Source organism: Cyprinodon tularosa, unplaced genomic scaffold (assembly GCF_016077235.1).
Source record: "Cyprinodon tularosa strain WSP-4 unplaced genomic scaffold, ASM1607723v1 ctg655, whole genome shotgun sequence".
In the NCBI taxonomy this organism is placed as follows: domain Eukaryota; kingdom Metazoa; phylum Chordata; class Actinopteri; order Cyprinodontiformes; family Cyprinodontidae; genus Cyprinodon; species Cyprinodon tularosa.
In genome coordinates, this window is record NW_024039402.1 from 338,574 (window position 1) to 359,438 (window position 20,865).

At 41.5% G+C, this 20,865-nt stretch overlaps 1 protein-coding gene across 2 annotated transcripts in view; it reads left to right on the forward strand.

The window, feature by feature from the left end:
- Window positions 1–19,897, forward strand: part of trit1 (tRNA isopentenyltransferase 1) — a 62,671-nt gene extending 42,774 nt beyond the window's left edge. For both annotated transcript variants that reach the window (XM_038309040.1, XM_038309041.1), the window contains exons 9-11: window positions 13,548–13,657; window positions 18,642–18,753; window positions 19,559–19,897. In XM_038309040.1, coding sequence (XP_038164968.1) covers window positions 13,548–13,657; window positions 18,642–18,753; window positions 19,559–19,770 — 434 coding nt within the window. In that variant the 3' untranslated portion in view covers window positions 19,771–19,897. The remainder of the gene's footprint in view (window positions 1–13,547; window positions 13,658–18,641; window positions 18,754–19,558) is intronic.
- Window positions 19,898–20,865: the final 968 nt, after the last annotated feature.

The window sequence follows — 20,865 nt, forward strand, 5'->3', positions numbered from 1 at the left end:
TAAAGGGACTTAGTTTTGAGTGCATGTGTAGGCTGGCTGTAAATATACAACACAGATGTGTGTTTTTACAGAGAAGCCTGTTTAATTAAAGGATTTAATTACCCTTAGTGCAAATGGTAAGGTGAGGTTATATTAATTTTATTAAGTTGTGGAGCACCAGCCTCCTCAGAGGATGCATTGGAAGTAAATGTACCCACACACACACACACACACACACACACACACACACACACACACACACACACACACACACACACACACACACACACACACACACACACACACACACACATCTGCAACCACAATAAACAGGTGTAGCTCGACAGAGGCCTCGTGAGTGTTAAGTAACAGCAGTGTCTGTATCTTTTATTTAAAAGAGCAAGTGAATGAGTGGATGGATGGATGGAAGGAGGGAGCCAGAATGAGAAGCAACATGCGGAGAGCTTCTGCAGACAGAGAGCGGCGGTAACCTGACTCAGCCGGGGGAGCAGGTGCTGGGCGAGTTCACACCTCTGTCTTCCAGCGAGCGCGAAGCCGTCACAAACACACACTCATACGTGAAAGATAAAGCCTGGGATTGTTTTCACAAGGCGGCTCTCTGTGAACCCTGCTGAGGAGGGGAGATAAGAGCAACAGAAGGGAGAGAATGTCCGTGGGGATATTAGGAAACATTACCACGGGCGCATTTCTGTGTCTGCAGTCAGAGAAAACAAGAAACCTTGAGAAGAAGTTTACAGAAGCTGATGGCGTGATGAGGAAAATCATCAGTGGAGTTCTCTGGAGCTACAAGTTCTTATTAGTGAGGGGAAATTAGATGAATGATTAGTTGCTCTGTTGGATGTTCAAAGCTTTGCATATATTTTTATTGCCCAATCCTGCTTTAAACCTCTTTACTACTTTATCCCTTCACATTTAGCCACACAGGTGCAGCTGATTAGGAGAGCCATGTCCACAAGGTTGGACTCTACAATGAAAAACACCAACATGCATTTAAATTGCCAGTTTCATTTTGCCAAACAATTTTCCAAGCAGATTGGATTATACTTTGTTTTTGTTTGTTTTCTTTGAAAATCCATCTTTATTATAATATTTTTAGTATTAATTGTTAAGAGAACAAAAGCTCAATGTTAGATAACCCCAATTTAAAGCAATGGAGCGTGTTCATCCAATTTTATGTGGCTGTAGCAGTTAAGACTAATGTTAAAGTGGAACTAGGTTGGAACAGGGGAATTGCTCCCCTGCAATTCAACTGACCCAAATTCATAAAGTACTTCAGAATTAGATTTGAATTGAATGCTCAATTGAAATGTTTGGACAGTTATTTAAAATAGATAGAACTTGAAGTAAAAATCCAATTTGTACAAATTGCTCTTAATATAACATTTGTTTACCCGGAAAAGTGTTTGGGTGATGTATTAATGATGCTCTTTATTATGTTCTGAGAGACCGGTTTGTATGATTTTAACAACTGGCTGCTGTTAGAGGTTTTCCTGTATCAATTTTTTTTTATGCCGCATCAATGGTTATCTAATGGTTCTTAAGGGCTGGTTATACTCCCGCAGCAGTGTGTCGCAGTAAGCTTGTCGCACACCACAACGCAAGAAGGACAATCACAAATTAGCTGTGGGTCTAGATACGTCCGAGGCGGTGAGGAAGTCGGGGCAAGTTTATCCGACTATAGAGGGACATGAGGGCGAAAAAGAGCGTTGATCCAGGTGGAAAAAGGGTCCCTGCATTCTTGCGCAACTCGGTCTCCTAGCTGGTGCAACTTCCTGAATCGTTTCATAAAAACAAAACAAGCCGGTAAGGTACCAAAAAGGAAATGCGCATACAGTAGTGTAGAGCAGATTTAGATTTGACCAATCAGAGGCCTCCTGTCTGCGGCACTGTCTACGGTAACCTACAGTTTGGTAGAGGTGCATCAGAGTGTCTGTGGAAGGGGCGGGGACGTTGACCTACGCAGACGACCTAGTTTCAAAGTATTAATCAGCCTTAAACAGTTTCCACTGATGCTGTTAGTCCTGCCTTTAAAATCGGGCTCTACCCACTCATTCCAGGCTAATATGCTGCGTACATGACGTGAGTCAGTCTATGGCCAGGCAAGGAGCCTCCATGTTTTATTGGAGGGCTTAAAGTCGACCAAACAAATGAGACCCTACTCACTTATACCCCTTTCCCACAACCGGCTTTTAGTGGCAGTGGGATAAGCTCACTGAAGTGTGTCTACCCTGGTCAAATGACTCGCCAAGCGACTGTTGTTAAAATCGCTTCGGCTCGACGCGCTAACTTACGTGATACCCTTGAGTGCAACAAACACCCGTCAACACACTCCGCCAGTCTTTTCTGATCTAACAACCTGAAGCAACTATGTTTACGATAAACATGGAGCAGCACTGGTGGGAAGACCGCAAGCACTGGAAGCAGCAAAAAAGTTGAGTAAAGTGTTTCTTGTTCAGACAGGCTCCAAAAACACTGTGGCGTTTCTTTCCAGGAGGTCAGATTGTTGTTATGGTGTCTTTACTGGTCCCAGTATAAAAATCTATCAAAGACCTTCAGGCTCTAAAACGCTGTAAGCTTCCTGACCAACAGGAAAATCGGTCCTGTTCCAAGGGCTCTTAAGTGGCTGCATTGTCTCCTTCTTAGTAAAATATCCTATAGCAGACCAAATCATTGCAAAGCTGTTATCTCAGGGCGACTGGAGTAAGACTGATACAAAGGGAGACAACATGCAGGTTCTAAATGCTTAAAACCTGAGATATCCAGAAACTGTACGTCAGGACAAAAAACATAAATAAAGATTCATTGATCATATTATAAAATAACCAAACAGATTAGGAAAATTTAAAAGAAAAGAAAGGGAAGGTTGGATTGATTAGCAATGATATAGGACAGGCAGGTCAAGGGGGGTAACCTACATTAATTACAGTATCTTGCATAATCTATTGATTTATTTCCTTTATATCTATTTACCAAAAGTATAGTAGCTTGTTTTTTAATCAGGCAATGTAACACATCACCCTTCCTGGGAAAAAACTGGGTACCAGTTTACCAAGCTTTCATGATTGTGTGCACTTCTGACACGGTGGTTTGTGAGAGTGGTTCTACTTTATAAACATGATAACAGACTTAAAAAGCAGGCAGGCATTTCTTTTAATGTTGGTCGTTTTCTAAATGGCCCCGAATCTCATAAAAAAAAAAACACTTTGAGGAAACAGGTGCAATAATCCCAAAAATGATACTAGCTTTTCTATTTAATTCAAAAGCAATTATGGATTCTTTCCATTCCCTTAACCTGACTATGAGTTAAAAGGAAAAAAACACTCGCGAAAAAGCACTGGGACTTTGAGTTGTTTATGAACCACCCAACTCCAGCATAGAGATTAATGCCCCATTTACACTAGCCCTCTGAAACCGATCCATGCCGAGTTCAGACCGAGCTTGTATCAGTTAACCGTGCTGAGCTTGGTTCTAATGACCATTTACACATCCTGCTAGGACAGTTCCTCCGCTGATACTACACTTCTCAAGGCGGCAATTATGCAAAAAATTAAGGTGCGCACAACATTCAGGAATTTCTGTGCCTGGATAGCGTCCTCCGCGCAAATTTCAATGAGAGCCTCTGTCTCTACATCATCCCAGATCGCACCACACTCTTTTGATGCCATTTATTCCCCCTGCTTTTTATTGCCATTACACTCTCACAAGTACAGAGCAACGAAATAAACTCTCTGCATTTAGCCCATCCCCTTTGGGAGCAGTGGGCTACCATTGTGTGGCGCTCTGGGAGCAGTGTTAATATGCTGAGAAGATGTTTGTGTTTTGAACAGTTGAAGAGTTCTGTGAATTACAAAGCCGAGACGTGCCAGAAAGCCCACCGAATGAGTCAGCTGACTATAAATAGGAGATGACGCGGCCTGCTCATGTGTTGTTTTTTGTTATCAGAGAACTGAACCATGCCGATCCCTATTAGCCCCATTTACACTACCTTCTGAAAACCGATCCGTGCTGAGCTTGGATCAGTTAACAAGGCCGGGCTTGGTTCTGTACGACCATTTACACACCACGCTAGCCCGGTTCCTCATCCCCTAGTGACGATCTACGGTACTACTGCTCTCTAGAGGTAAAAAAGCAATTCAACATGGCGGTGCTCGTAACATTCAGGAAGTTAGTGGGGAGTCAGGTGAAGAAGGCAGCCTTTGGTGAATATACTTGACCGAGTTGGCTTTTAGGAAGTGGAAACGACAAACGATAGTCTGATCAGGGCTTACAGATGCAGGCATCATTACTCCAAATCGTGTAACAAGGTAGGGAACCTAGTAGTTTTGTGAATGTCTGAAATTTCATGATTACGGAGGCTGACTGTAAGGAAATGACGCGGTCTGCTCATGCTCTCTTTTTTATCAGGAAACCGTGCCAGAACTGAACCATGCCGAGCCCTATTAGCCCCATTTACACTACCCTCTGAAAACCAATCCGTGCTGAGCTTGGATCAGCTAACAAGGCCAGGCTTGGTTCCGTACAACCATTTACACACCAAGCTAGCCCGGTTCCTCATCCCCTAGTGACGATCTACGGTAATACTGCTCTCTAGAGGTAAAAAAGCAAATCAACATGGCGGTGCCCGTAATATTCAGGAAGTTAGTGGGGAGTCAGGTGAAGAAGGCAGCCTTTGGTGAATATACTTGACTGAGTTGCCTTTTAGGACGTGGATACGACAAACGATAGTCTAATAAGGGCTTACAGACGCAGGCATCATTACTCCAAATCGTGTAACAAGGTATGGAACCTAGTAGTTTTGTGAATGTCTGAAATTTCATGATTACGGAGGCTGACTGTAAGGAGATGACGCGGTCTGCTCATGCTCTCCTTGTTATAAGAGAACCGTGCCAGAACTGAACCGCGCCAAGCCCTACTGATGAACTGGTACCATGTTAGCGCGGTTCGGTCGTGTCTGGCACAGTCCAGTTCAGAAGCGTTCCATTTGCACTCAACAGTTATCTCGTTTACAGTGCTTGGACCGATCTCAGAACTGTTTCAAAAGGGTGGTGTAAATGGGACTTAAGCCTCCCTAAAGGTAGTTTCACATTACTCCACTTGTAATGACTCTCTATTATAAACTTACCCTGCCTTTTTAGTTATGACCAATTTACACCTTTTTCACTTAAACTGCATTTTCTTTTGTCTTTCTCATTTTGAAGGGTGACAAAAGGAAATGAGAATGAGCTTTGAGTCAAACTAACTTTCCAGTGAAACAAGAGACCTTAGATTACTGACGGAAAGTCATACCGCATCGGATACCGCCCAAACACCCGGGGCTCAACAGAAAGGCTCTGCTGTTACACTTTACTGAAAGTCTGTCGGTTATGATCAGTGGATGAAGCAGGAGCTGAGGAAGACAAAAAGTGGAAGAGGAACTGAAAGAAAGAGGAAGGCGGCCGTTCGGTCGGAACGGGCGGGGTTCCAGTAGGAGCGACAGCCAGCGGATCCCAGGTGGTCCAGGGGATGTGCTTTTACAGCGTCACACACACTTACACACTTTATTTATCCTCACTCAGCAAACATGAGAGCCACCTCTGTGAGGGACTTTTGGCCCGCTTATTGCAACAGGTGGACTACTGTTTCAACAACACAATACAGTCACTCAGACGCTGGCAAGCAGCTGCACGGCGACACATTACTCCTTCTTTTGGCAAAATGATCTCCCCCATGAGATTGGAAGGGAAACTTTGCTTTGTGTGAGTTTGGGCTCCAGGTTGCTCATGTTGTGTGAACAACTAGATCTGTTTACAGTCAGTATTCTAATGGAGGATTAGATAATTAGACTTTAGGTTAAAGACAGGCTTTACAGACGGGATTAGACAGTTTAATGTCAGTTTAATGTCCTCTGAAGTCATATGTTTGTCTTTGTCCCTGCGGCTCTTCCTATCAGCCCTCTTTCAACAGAGAGGGGATTAAAAGTTTAGAATTTCACCAGATCAGAGAGGGGTTTCCATCCAGCATCTGGCGAAGCCACCTTTTATTTACCATCACTTCACTCTGCCCGATGGGAGGCCGCTGAACGTCGAACGCAATTATGGGATGAGAGGGGGTGTTTGGAGAGATAAAGGGAACAAAGTAAAGAAAAAGTAGCAGCAGGACGTCAGCCGCTGAGAAGGCGGGGGGGTTTATTGGCGATGCTAAATACGAGCCGTCTGATTCTGCCTCCTGTACAGGTTCGCCTGTCAGGTGACACTCGTCTCGGACCGCCAGCTGGCTGCTGCACCTGTTGGCCCCAAAATATTGACCTTCTAGCCCCACTAAAACTTTGCATCATCTTCCTTCTGTCTTTGTAATGAAATAAGAGATGATTTGAGATACTGAACTGACATAATAGCTCTGGTTCAAACCTTGAGACATTATTATCTAAAGTTTTAAGGTATTTTCAGGGTTTCTCATTCAAGATTTATCTAAAACATTAAGATCCTTGAAATGGAATACATTTTTGGTGGCTTTCTTGTGTTTTTTTTGTTGATGGACCAAAACAATCAGCCATTAAACCTTTAATTGAGTCTAAGCACTTTAGTTCAATTTACATTTTTGAAACTTACTGGAAGTGAAAGAAGAATATAATCTGCTTAAGTGTTTAAAAATGGACACAACAGGCATACCTAAAACAACAGTTGCCTCAAAATAGAACCATGGGTTAAATCAAGCTGAACCACACAGGGATGGGATCTATAAAAAGTAGGGGAAAGTAGGAAATAACTAGCCTGGGTGCAGAGATGGCAAAAGTACTCACTTTCTGTACTTGAGTAAAAGTACAGATACTTGTGTTAAAAAATACTCTGGTAAAAGTGGAAGTACTGATTAAACTTCTTTACTCAAGTAAAAGTAACAAAGTACAGGCTTGTAAATTTACTTAAAGTATAAAAGTAAAAGTAGAAACCACTTTTTTCATGCCGTTGCCTACATTTTAAATGGATGTCTGCCAATAGGACTAGATCTCCGTTGTGTTCATTTTCAATCATCTCGCCACCAAGCTGCAATGATTTGCCGCGAATGAATACCGCCGAATCTGTCGATTCATCTTGTAGTGGTGCGTCAAATGCAACGTAGATTCTCATCCAATTAGATTGAATTTGGTATTGATGACGTGAAAAATAATAACGGTAACTCCATTGAAATGACTCAAAACTAAAGTAACGAGCCAATTATTTAAAATGTAAGGAGTAGAAAGTACAGATATTTGCGTAAAAATGTAAGGAGTAGAAGTAAAAAGTCGCCATTAAAATAAGTAGTAAAGTAAGAATATCAGAAAAATCTACTTGAGTACAGTAACGAAGTATTTGTACTTCGTTACTTCCCATCTCTGCCTGGGTGCCATTCCGAACTTAGTCCCGCCCACAACGTTTGAGGTCGGGAAGTTCGGTCTGGCATTGCTCAATAGTAGCGCGAGTATGCTCGCACAATATCTGGCGGGCCAATCAAATTGTCAGGGCGGGCTTTATACGATGATGGACAGATGGTCAACAGTAACGTAATCAACCACGTGACCAAAGCGCACTTGGGTGACAACAATAATGGCTGCTGCTGGAGAGTTGAGGTGAGTAGATTCTGCTATTAGGTCTGTTCTAGAAGATATCGACAGCAAATTAATTTTAAAAGAGGAACAGAGAAACGCGATCAAGGCTCATCTTCTTATTATAGGCGTGCAACTGCACGCTTTGATTTTTGTTGACAACAACTATGCGTTGCTTAACACACGTCATGCACTCTGTTGCTCTTATTGGTTGTAGGTCTATCCAATTGAGTGCAGAGGCATTTTTTTTTCCTGGTTCGTTCGAAACATGCCCCATAATCACAGCTCTATGGAGCAGTATCAGACTCATATTCTGACTAGAATTGAGTCGGACTACGTCAGGCTAGGAAATAACACCGCACTGTCCCAACTTTACTCATTTCTTCATGTTTCTGAAAAAACTATGACGTAAAGATGGCTCCTCTGCTCCTTCTCTCGCCTACAACACGAACCAATTTGGCTGTTTTGAAATGTCTTTCTCTTAAAGCTACGCTTACTGTCGCGTCCTGTCGATGGCAGCCATTCATTTCACGCCTTTTATAGTTTAACTCTGCTACAGAACAAGACAGGATCCTACAATGGTTTACATAGACCGGAGTCTATATTGATGCTGAAATCTGTGTCTCATAGTCAGATAAATACGTTTTCTCACATGCGGGGAATAAATAAGGTTTTTATCTACAGAAAGATTTGGTTAGGTTCCTTGTTATATAGATAATCTACATTTAATTCATAATTGAAATATTAAAAGCCCCTTTGGAAGCAATTATACATTTATAGAGTTGCAGCTGCTAATTAATGGTATTACAGTTGTATAAATCAGTATGTTATATTTTTTATATGATTTTCTGCTATTTCTGCAGCTTTGCTGCTTTTGTGGCATAAATAAAAAGCTATTACCGGTATATATATTTTTTATTTTATTTCTATATAGAAAAACTTTCCTCGTTGTCTTTAAAGGTTAGAGATTGAGAATCTCATACCTGACCTTTTATTTAGCAGTCTGAGATTGAAACGCAGTAGCCTTTGTACAGGGCAGGTCTGTTTAGCAGCCGTTTGAAAACATCAACCCATCCTAACGGAGGCCTGAGTGTGAGGAGTAAACGGTGAGCGGGGAGTAAACACAGAGAATCTCACGCTGTGAAGCTAGATGACGCAGGCGCCGCCGGGTGAGATGTCGCCTTTTAAAGAGTTTGTTTATTCCTGCTTTAACACCCTTTGCGGGCTGGTTGATCACCCACAGCTGGCCCCCTGACTTGGAAAAAAAAAGCAGGCCATGTTTAAGCAGCCGGCTGCTTATCAAACCTCCCGGTTTATGCAAACGACGGTGCTCGGATGCAGCTGAATGGTTCTTTGGGGTCTGGCTCTGTGAAGCCACAGCAGATTTTCTGTTCAGGTGATCCGTCATAGCACGCTCCCTATAATAATGGAGGCCCAGACAGTTCCCAGTAGAGTCCGAAACATCAGTCAGGACTCTGTCTGCTGCGCTCCGATTCACACTTGAGTCTGTGTGAAAAGGATTAGGCCATAATTGAGTTGGCAAACAGTACTTTAAAGGTTAATGGGATTCATTTGCATGAGAATCTGCTTAAAGGTTGGGCTGGCCAGTCTGCAGAAGGCTTGATCATATTTGAACTCAGAAGACAAATAAATACGCCCCTCTATTCTTTGCCACTTCAGAAGAACTGTCCTTTCAAAGCCGAGCCGGGTCGGGGCAGCACCTCCCTGTAAAAGGAGGTTCTGGCTGAATGTGGAGGCGTTCAGCCCTAGAAATGGTCGGGGTCGATGTCTTTCTCTCAGAGCTCAAACAAGACTAACACAAGCGCAGACGACCAGTCTGTACACAGCATTGGAGAAAAAAAGACTGAAATTAGGCATTAATCATAACTGGTTTCTATGGCAACCATCTTGCTTATGATTTATATCACGATACACTGAGCAGGCGACGCCGTTTTGAAAGGATTTTTTTTCTTATCCTAATTTTTTTTCACATTATCTTAACAAATTGCAACTTATTTTATTATCAAAGTGCAAAGTGTGTCTGCCATATACACAACTACAGATAGAAATGTTTTTTTCTGAAAGCTGGAAACAAATAAAGAGCACTTTTGAAATAAAATCAATATCTTTTTTGGCTCCAATTCATCAGCTTGCAAGTTTTCTCTCGATTTCTTGGGTTTCGACAGCACAGAAGCCAGCTACCAATGGGCTCAAATCAAATTTGAAGTACCTGCCAAAAGGTTAGACCCCGCAGGAGTTAAATGACTAATTGTTCTTTCAGATTGCAGATTATGACGGCTTTTCTCTAATTCATTTCATTAAGTCTTTACATGGTGTTATGTGCCCCAGGCACATTATGATTTTTGTCCATTTCTTTTCTTTGTTTTCTTATAAACTTTAGTTGAAGGATCTTTTGTTAATATATTTTGGGATTCTTTTAGTAAGTTAATTATGTTAATTTGTGGTGCTGTCGTCCGCCTATAAATAGGCTGGCCTTCAGCACGTTAGCGCGTTCCTTTCGCGTTCCTTTCCAACCTCGTTTTTGGACGCCGCTTTCCACCTGCTCATTTGCTCCATCGTGCACGGTGCGCACTTGTCTTGTCGCTGCGGCCTGCAGCGGACGTTCCAGCCTGCCATGTGGTATTTTTGTTAACTTTTTCTTACTTTTTTTCTCGAGGTTTTGGCCTGGCGGGACCGGTAGTCCTGTTTTCGATTTTTTCTTTTGCTTAGGTTATTTTTTGTCTTTAGTCCGGTAACAGTAGGGGCTTCGACGGCCCTGTATAGGGTTGGCCCCCTGCTGTACTGTTTTATTCTGTTTGATCGGCCTGCCAGGTCCAACTTTCTGTTGTTACTTTGGGTTTCTTTTTTTTACTTTTTGGGGCACGGGATTTGAGGGCCGTTAATTATTTTTCTCTTCGCAGAACATCTGAGGAAGCCGAACCAACTGCAACTAAAACGAAGAGAATTTGTTAATAAAAAATCTTTTTTTTGAACCCTCATTTTTGTCTCGTGTCCTCAAATATGTTGTGTCCTTGGTGGGCGTAACATATTTTTGGGGGCTTGTCTAAACAGCGTTTGCCTTTCGTGTCCCCGATTATGTTGTGTCCTTGGTGGACATAACATATTTTTGGGGGCTTGTCAAAACAAAGTTCGCCTTTAGTGCCCTCCGATATGTTGTGTCCTTGGTGGACATAACATATTTTTGGGGGCTTGTCTTAACGAATTTACTTTGTTTAAACATTGCCTTTCGTGTCCCCTATTATGTTGTGTCCTTGGTGGACGTGACATATTTTTGGGGGCTTGTTTAAACAAAGTGTGCCTTTTAGAGACAGGTCGTGTCCTACGGTTGGTTCTTGTTTGTTGGCGGTTGTGCTGGGTTTGTGCGTATTTTTGCGCAGCTGACGCGCGTTGCGCTGATTAGTTAGAGCATTCGGTTCTGGTGGTGCTGTAGCTTTGTTTGTGCAGAGGTGTTCCTGATTTGGTGTGGCTTGATTCCAGGGGTAGACATGGAGTTTGACCTGGATGAGTTTGTTCGAGGGCCCACATTGGACACTTTGCATAAATGCATAAAGGATCTGTTGCTGGTAATGAACGTGCGCCCGCTCTGCATAAATCTATCGGTTGTTTCCAGTGAACGAGATGACGCAGGTGTCGGGGCAGCTGCAGATGCACGGGAAGCCGAGCATTTTGAGGTTATTGTGGATTGGACGATTTGACTCTGGGGTTTTTGTGGCTTTGTGTGTGTGCTTGACAGTTTGTGTGGCTAGATTCCAGGGGTGGACATGGAGTCTGACCTGGATGAGTTTGCTCGAGAGCCTACATTGGATGGAGTGTTCCTGTTTAGTGTGGCTAGATTCCAGGGGTGGACATGGAGTTTGACCTGGATGAGTTTGCTCGAGGAGCCACATTAGATGTCTTTAGTGAGTGCACGAAGGATATTTTTCCTGCTGCAGTTTTAACACGGAGTCTTGATGAATCGCCGAAGGAAACCTCATTTGCAGCTGACCCGTTTTGTTTAAAGGAACTTCAGGTCAAATTTGGACAGCTGGCTTTGATAGAGGGAAGAGCTGTTTTTTGAAATACGTAGACAGAAGTTGGTGAATCGGATGTATTTGCTGCACTCGGTGGCATTGAGAGCGCATTAGATCATGTCTTGGATGTGAAAGCTATGTGACGCGTTTTTATTGTAGGAAGAGGGGACAACGTAGTGGCTGACGCACTTTCCTGACTCTAGTCCCGCTTTCCTTTTAGCGTGTTTTTATTGTAAGAGGAGCAGACAATGTCATGGCCGACGCACTCTCATGACTCTAGTTCCGCTTTCCTTTTTTTTCTCTGAATGGGTTGAGCTTTGCTTCGGACCCCATTCAGAGTCTTTGGGTGGGGGTGTTATGTGCCCCAGGCACATTATGATTTTTGTCCATTTCTTTTCTTTGTTTTCTTATAAACTTTAGTTGAAGGATCTTTTGTTAATATATTTTGGGATTCTTTTAGTAAGTTAATTATGTTAATTTGTGGTGCTGTCGTCCGCCTATAAATAGGCTGGCCTTCAGCACGTTAGCGCGTTCCTTTCGCGTTCCTTTCCAACCGCGTTTTTGGACGCCGCTTTCCACCTGCTCATTTGCTCCATCGTGCGCGGTGCGCACTTGTCTTGTCGCTGCGGCCTGCAGCGGACGTTCCAGCCTGCCATGTGGTATTTTTGTTAACTTTTTCTTACTTTTTTTCTCGAGGTTTTGGCCTGGCGGGACCGGTAGTCCTGTTTTCGATTTTTTCTTTTGCTTAGGTTATTTTTTGTCTTTAGTCCGGTAACAGTAGGGGCTTCGACGGCCCTGTATAGGGTTGGCCCCCTGCTGTACCGTTTTATTCTGTTTGATCGGCCTGCCAGGTCCAACTTTCTGTTGTTACTTTGGGTTTCTTTTTTTTACTTTTTGGGGCACGGGATTTGAGGGCCGTTAACTATTTTTCTCTTCGCAGAACATCTGAGGAAGCCGAACCAACTGCAACTAAAACGAAGAAAATTTGTTAATAAAAAATCTTTTTTTTGAACCCTCATTTTTGTCTCGTGTCCTCAAATATGTTGTGTCCTTGGTGGGCGTAACACATGGCAATTAGGAGGATCTGGAGAGCGAGAAAAAAACAGAAACCCTGCTAACATTTTGCCACGAGTCATTAAGGAGACACATTAAATTTCAAAAACTTCATGATTTAGAAGGTCAACAAAGTCCTCAGTGAAGCACGGTAGTGGCTACATCATGCTTCTGTTAGAGTGAGACCAAAACCTTGATAAGATGGTGCATAAATTCATATAAAATCTTCACAAATATGTTTTTTTTTTTTAAAGTGCAGTAGTTTGGATTTGATGCTTGTTGTCGTTGCAGCAGCTCATCCTCGGTCACTCAGACAGTCAGACTGATGTAGAGGTAGAGCAGAGGCTGCAGTTTGAAGCGAAGGCCTGGCCCAGACTCTGCTGACTGCTACAAAAGGAAAGCACAGAGGGGAGGGGGGGGAGGAACCGTCAGAGAGCAAGGCAGTGACTGAAAGCCGAAACGAGACTGATGGCGATGGAGCGGGATGCTGCGCAGGAGGAGGAGGAGGAGAGAAAGACATTATCGAGCCGCTGTGAGTCAGCAGGTTGACAGAGCTTTGGGGTGCGGCTCCAGCGCGTCACTTCCCCTGCCCGCCGTCTTTCCAGTCAGCACCGGTCGGGTCAAACCAGCCGGAGCCTGTTTGATCTGCTCAGAATCAGACGGAGCGGGTCACAGATGGGCTTCTGCCATCGGCTAATAGATTGAATTAATTGCGTTTATTTGGTGACGCCTACGCTGTGAAATCAATCAGCACAGTCTCCGTCCACGGAGAGACCAATCCTCCAATGGATTCTAAAGCAGTCAGATCGACCCTATGGCTCTGCTACTCTATGATAGAAATAATAAACATCTGTTTAAAAAAAAAAAATCACATTTTAAGTTCCTCCATCTCTGATTGTGTGCAGGACCAGGAGACAGCGTCCCGGCGATGTACGGCCTGGATGTGACAGACGTGTCCAGGTGGGAGGAGACTGTGCTGAAGCCTGCACTGCAGATCCTGGACAGTCTCAGCAAGGTGGGGCCCGATCAGTCTGCCAGCTGCAGGGGGGGTCAGGGCCAACAACTGTCCTCCCAGTTCGGCCTACTCAATCTTCCCTCCTTCTAATCTCTATTTCCTTTCTGCTTTAATTTGATATTTTTTGCTAATTTCTTTTTTTTTTCATGTAACTCTGCTTTCTAATCCATCCTTCTTACCTGCTTAGATGTTTTATCAAAAAGGCTCTTTAAAAAGTCCAAATCAGAGTTTTAGATAAAGTCAAATAGTGAGAAAATCCTTTTATCAGTTTGACTCAAAATCTACAAACTGAACTTAAGGTGCAGAAGGTGAGGTGAATCAATAAATACTAGGATTACATGATTTACAGCAAACAGGTGGGAAAAAGGGCAGGAGGACGAACTTTATTAATGACGGCAAACTGGGACATGAGGCACGTAAACAAGGAAAGAAACCCACCATGAAGAAATTCATGAAAACGATCCGACACACAATATTTAAAGATTATGCTTTTTCTTTTTGGCTTGTATTGCTCCTTCTGTCATTTTCCAGGAACAGTATTTACAAAACTCATCAATGAGTAAAGCATTATGAGCAGAAAGAGGTTGAAAACACAGAGATGTTCTTTGTTGGTTTGAAAGAACTATTGGTGAAAGCCTGTAGGTATTTATCCAAAGCTGGAAGCTTAGAAGGTTAACAAGATAAACGTTTTTTTCTTTCTTATTATCTGTTGATGTAAAACTAATTTTGTCAATTTTAGCTCCAGAGACCAGAGAAGAGAAAAGCCTGATTTTAATTCTTCCTTTTTTCCACCTTTTTTTAATAAGTGAGAGCGACCCAGAGGGAAAAGCATCAAAAACAATTAAGACTTTTATAGTGTAATAATTTAGCTTAAGTAAACAGAAGCCATTTCTGATCTAATAGTTGGCTCACTGTGAGGATATTATCAATCCAGCTCTGGGGAAAAAAATCCTGTTTCCACGAAAGATAAAGCAGCCGTTCCATATAAAGCATTGATGTAAGCAGGATTTATTAATCACGAGCAAGCAGCCGCATCTGCTTAGGAAAATATCATAGTTAGGGGAATTTTATTAATTACGGAGCAGAAGAGAGTCGTGAAAATACTTGATGTGTGACAAAGTGTAAATTGGCTGAGGAAACTTGGACATTATAGAAGACTATATTCAGCTCGTAATGACATTTTTTATCTTCTAAATATAATCTTTATTTGAATGGAGTCAAACATCCTGTCACACCTTGACAGCGTCTGCCTGACGTATGAAAAATCTGGCAAGAATTCTGCATATGTTTTATTTAAGTTATTAGCACTCTGAAACAAACTGGTACGTGTCGACATACAGCGAGTACGGCAAGATATTTTTTAGCATTCTCAAAATTTACCGACATATGCCAGTGTACGCCATATATGGGCCATGAGTTACAGGTAGGTTATTAGATCGTTGACATACATACGTTAAGTGTAAGTTAATTATAAGTCGTGGTGTCTAGCTTATCCAAAACCTATGAGTAACTTGTGCATAACTTATGCTTAGCTTATCAAGAATTAATCTCCAACTCATATCAACGTATCGGACGTGTTCCAGACGACCGCTGAACGTGTTTCTAAATTACAGCTACTGTAGAATGACGGAAGCGTTTTGGTATAAAAGGGGTTAGGTTAGTAATCCTTGTTTGTAACGTGGATTCTTTTTCTTTTTTCTTTTTGGCGGGCAGTAAACAGCAGCTAGATTAATACTGCGATCAAAGAAATCTTTTTATGAAGGCCGTGTTCCTCCTGGCGCATTGCTGCCCCCCTCAGGACACTGGCTTGTGACATTTCATGGGCATTACACTGCCGTGCATTACTACGGAAGAGGATTAGAGCCACTGAAAAAATAAATCAAAGTTAACTGATTTTTAAATTTTATTTCAGTTTAATATGGGGAAAAAGTCAGAATTCTGACTTTAATCTCAGAGTTTTGGATCTTAATGTAGATGGGCACCATGAAGGAAGAGATGTGGGAGCACTCAGCTTCACTGACAGAGATGTAAGTTGTTGAGAGGGCCAGTGACACTGGGATTGGGAAACTTTTTACGTGCCCCAGGGGTCCCCTCATTAATGGAGGAGCAGAAGGTCTTAAAACAAGAGAGCTAGTCTCTAAAACATGGCTATGGCTTGATGCTAACATGTTTGTTATCTGTCAGAATTCTGAGAAAAAAGTCAGAATTCTGAGATTAAAGTCAGAATTTTATTAAAATGAAATAAAATTTAAAAATCAGTTTACATTTTTTTTTTTTTTTAGTGGCCCTAATCCTCTTCCGTACATTACGCATAGGTTAGGCTGTCATTGGACATAAGTTCTGGAGTCATTATGTATATTATACACCAAAGATTGAAGAACAATACATAAAGTTTAGCATATGCAAGCATTTTAGAAGATTCTGGGACGTCTGGCATTCGCTGGCTAAATGGTGAAGATGGTTCTAATTACACAGGTTCAACAGATTTATTCATAATGTTTAAATTTTCCTTTAAATTGCTTAAAATTATTCAGCATTTTAATAATAATAGTATTTATGTTTATTCGAAAGAAAACAACTGTTTTTGTTTTACTAAAAGCTCTTCAGATACGGATAATATTCCATGTTTAGGAAGCAATCGGCTGTTTTGTCCAACCTGATGTTTTCTGGCTCAGTTTTCAAAAAGCTCCAATAACATTAGAACACTTCTCTAACTTAAAGATATCTTCTTTATGTTCCTAATGGCTGCAAATTTGAATCTTGGATCTATTTTATTGCCAGAGTTCACAGGAACGGTATGCTAGCTTTTCTTGCTTCTGTATGTTATATGTCTGATATGACTCTAAAAATTTCATAAGACGTTCGGTTTCGTTTATAGTGTGCTGAAATCACATTATAGGTTTATAGTAAAACCCATCTGCATATATGCTGTTGTACATAACTGTAAAAACCCTTTTTATAGTAATATCCACCTGTATATTATATTCGGTACATATCCAGCTGTAAATCTAGTTCATAACACTAGTTATCTATATATTATATTCATCTACAGGTGCTGGTCATAAAATTAGAATATCATGAAAAAGTAGATTGATTTCAGTAATTCCATTTAAAAAGTGAAACTTGTATATTATATTCATACATTACATACAAACTCATATATTTCAGATGTTTATTTTGTTTAATTTTGATGATTACAAATGACAACAAATGAAAATCTCAAATTCATCATATCAGAAAATTAGAATATTACTGAAGACCAATAAAAACAAAGGATTTATAGAAATGTTGGCCAACTGAAAAGTATGAACATGAAAAGTATGAGCATGTACAGCACTCAGTATTTAGTTGGGCCTCCTTTGGCCTGTATTACTGCAGCAATGCGGCGTGGCATGGAGTCGATCAGTCTGTGGCACTGCTCAGGTGTTATGATAGCCCAGGTTGCTCTAATAGTGGCTTTTAGCTCTTCTGAATTGTTGGGTCTGGTGTATTGCATCTTCTTCTTCACAATACCCCATAGATTTTCTATGGGGTTAAGGTCAGGAGAGTTTGCTGGCCAATTAAGAACAGGGATACCATGGTCCTTCAACCAGGTACTGGTAGCTTTGGCACTGTGTGCAGGTGCCAAGTCCTGTTGGAAAATGAAATCTGCATCTCCAAGAAGTTGGTCAGCTGCAGGAAGCATGAAGTGCTCTAAAACTTCCTGGTATGTGGCTGCGTTGACCCTGGACCTCAGAAAACACAATGAACCAACACCAGCAGATGACATGGCACCCCAAACCATCACTGACTGTGGAAACTTTACACTGGACTTCAAGCAACGTGGATGAAGTGCCTCTCTTCTTTTCCTCCAGACTCTGGGACCTTGATTTCCAAAGGAAATGCAAAATTTACTTTCATCAGAGAACATGACTTTGGACCACTCACCAGCAGTCCAGTCCTGTTTCTCTTTAGCCCAGGCAAGACGCTTCTGACGCTGTCTGTGGTTCAAGAGTGGCTTGACACAAGGAATGCGACAGCAGAAACCCATGTCTTTCATACGTCTGTGTGTGGTGGTTCTTGAAGCACTCACTCCAGCTGCAGTCCACTCTTTGTGAATCTCCCCCACATTTTTGAATGGGTTTTGTTTCACAATCCTCTCCAGGGTGCGGTTATCTCTCTTGCTTGTACACTTTTTTCGACCACATCTTTTCCTTCCCTTCGCCTCTCTATTAATGTGCTTGGACACTGAGCTCTGTGAACAGCCAGCCTCTTTAGCGATGACCTTTTGTGTCTTGCCCTCCTTGTGCAAGGTGTCGATGGTCGTCTTTTGGACAACTGTCAAGTCAGCAGTCTTCCCCATGATTGTGTAGCCTATAGAACTAGACTGAAAGACCATTTAAAGGCTTTTGCAGGTGGTTTGAGTTAATTAGCTGATTAGAGTGTGGCACCAGGGGCCATCAATTTTGAACCTTTTCACAATATTCTAATTTTCTGATATGATGAATTTGAGATTTTCATTTGTTGTCATTTGTAATCATCAAAATTAAACAAAATAAACATCTGAAATATATGAGTTTGTATGTAATGTATGAATATAATATACAAGTTTCACTTTTTAAATGGAATTACTGAAATCAATCTACTTTTTCATGATATTCTAATTTTATGACCAGCACCTGTATTAGTAAGATTCTGGTTATAATGTTATTGATCTCTAAACTTATTCAGTAGAAACCCATATCCTGTATTTATGGAACCATTATTTATCCTGCACTTGCTGCTATCGCACTTCTGGTTAAACCTAAACTGCATTTCATTGCCTTGTACCTGCTGTACCTGTGTAATGACAATAAAGTTGAATCTAATCTAATTATCACAAGCAGAAAGTGTTGTTTTCCTGCTTTCTAAAAGAAGTACCTTGATTTGAACCCTAACCTTCGATATTCAGACTTCATCAGGCATTGATGCTCAGTATAATTCAGATTTCCTCTCTCTGTTTCAGGGTGAGGAGCCCCCTTTGGCCCCCATTAGAGTGCAGGGCCCTAGAAACAAACGCAGCCACCACACCTGCGACCTGTGTGATAAAATAATCATCGGAGACCTGGAATGGACCGGTGAGAACGCTCAATCACATTTATGATATTTATTTAACCCCTGTGTGATGTTGGATTTCCAGGACAGTATGAACTCTGGGAAACTGCTGTTGTCCATTAAACCCACCCATGTTAGTAAATCAACATGGCCATGTGCATTTGTTCTACATATTAACCCCACCCCCACATTTCTGCCAACAGGACAGCTTTTAGCCTGCTCCAATGTTTCTTTGGTAAAGCCAAAAACTGAGAATGAAAGAACAAAAACACACTAATCAAGTCAAGAAGGAAGAATATCAATTAGGGCTGAAACAGTTAATCGGATTAATCGTGACTAATCCATTATTTAAATACATGATTGATCACAATTAATCTGATTACTTGATTTGTTATTATTATTGAAAGCATCGATTATTGAAGACTGGAGTATCAACACATGCCTTTAGCTGACAGAGCGAACCGCTTAGAGCTGTAATTATATCAAAATTGTAAAATATATATGTATAAACATTTTTTATTTAAGATACAAAAAAGTTTTTCATCAAGTGGTTTTACTTTCACCTGGTTTAATTTCATAAAAAATCTTCAAGGAAAATTTGGCTTTCTGATTATTAATTGATTAATCGGAAAAACAATCAACAGATTAATCGATTTGCAAAATAATTATTAGTTGCAGCTTTAGTTTGAATGAAAAAGCTTCTTTAGGTTCATCCACATTTCCTCTGTTGAGTAACCGTGGTAAAATAACGATCTGAATCAAAAGTATGTTTATATACCATGTTTACTTTGCATCATTCATGTTTATCTCAGCGTTTTGCGCCCGCAGCTCACCTGAAATCCAAAAAGCATCACTATCACGTGAGGAAGAGGAGAAAGTCTGATCCGGGGTGCGAACCGCCCGTCTCCACCCCCCCTGAAACCTCTCAGGGTTCCTCTAAAGAACTGAGGACAGAACACACAGACGGAGCGGAGGACGCTTTGAGAGCTGCTTCTCCTTTGAGCTCCGTCAGCCGGGTGAACACGACCTCTGACCTCTAAACTTCACTGAACGTCGGCGTCTTCTAGGTTTCTAGGAGACGACCTCATGCACACAAAGGAGACATTTAAAGATATTTATTTTTGCTGTTTAAATTAAAGCAAAAAAAAAAAAAAATTCTCTATTTTTGCACAAAATACCTTATAAATATAGCTATAATTTTTTTAAGTATTTATTTCCTTGTTGCTACAATCAGTTCCCTGAAAGATTATATTTCAGACTCTCAGCCATCTTTGTTTTGACTTTAATAATACTGGAAGGAAAAATAAATATGCTTTGGCTCCAAATTATTGATCCTCGCTTATTTCCTTAGAGTTTTTCTTTTTTTACCTTTCAACCTTGTGTTCATCTCCTATTCTGACATTAAAAAAAAATCTAGTGAAATCAATCTGCTCAGAAGTCACCTAATCCGTAAACACGAGCAGCCTGAAGACAGAGGAAGACGGCGGACGGGTCAGGGAGGAAGAGTACGGCTCGACCACCATCCGCCACAGGAAACGGAAACAACCAAGATCGAACTTTCTGACCCACTGTGGAATACAGTGGTGGCTGCATCATGCTGTGGGGCTTTCCTCCCCCATCTGCTTCCTATTGTGCACTCGGCTGTCACTTAGAAAGACTGTAAAAGGAATGATAGGCTGTAAAAAAAAATATATGTTTGAGTGGTGTGAATACTTTCCAAAAACTCTGGCTTTCCTGGGTTTTTCTTTGTTTTTGTTGTTTTTTTTTTTCATATACCTGGTTGTACTGTTATCTCACTATGATGAACTCGAGCAGAAAAGCCTGACAGCTGATTTGTCTTTAAGGATCTTTTCTTCCTCCTCCTTCTTTGTGTTTCTCTTTTTTGTTTTCTTCCTGTAGAGCTGACTGTTTATCCAAACCAAGGTGTGTCTGCCTGTCGGGGAATACCTGCCGCCTGTTTTGGCGTTCCCTCTCCAGCTGCCGCTGGTTTCTTTCCAGCCAACAGTCGTCTCTCATTTCATAAAAACACTTGTTGTTTTTTCAGTTTAGTTCACATGCCCCTGCAGTTTGACCTCACCTACATCACTAAAAATGTTTCCAGCTGTATAATAGGAGGAAGTGCGTCCCACATTCTA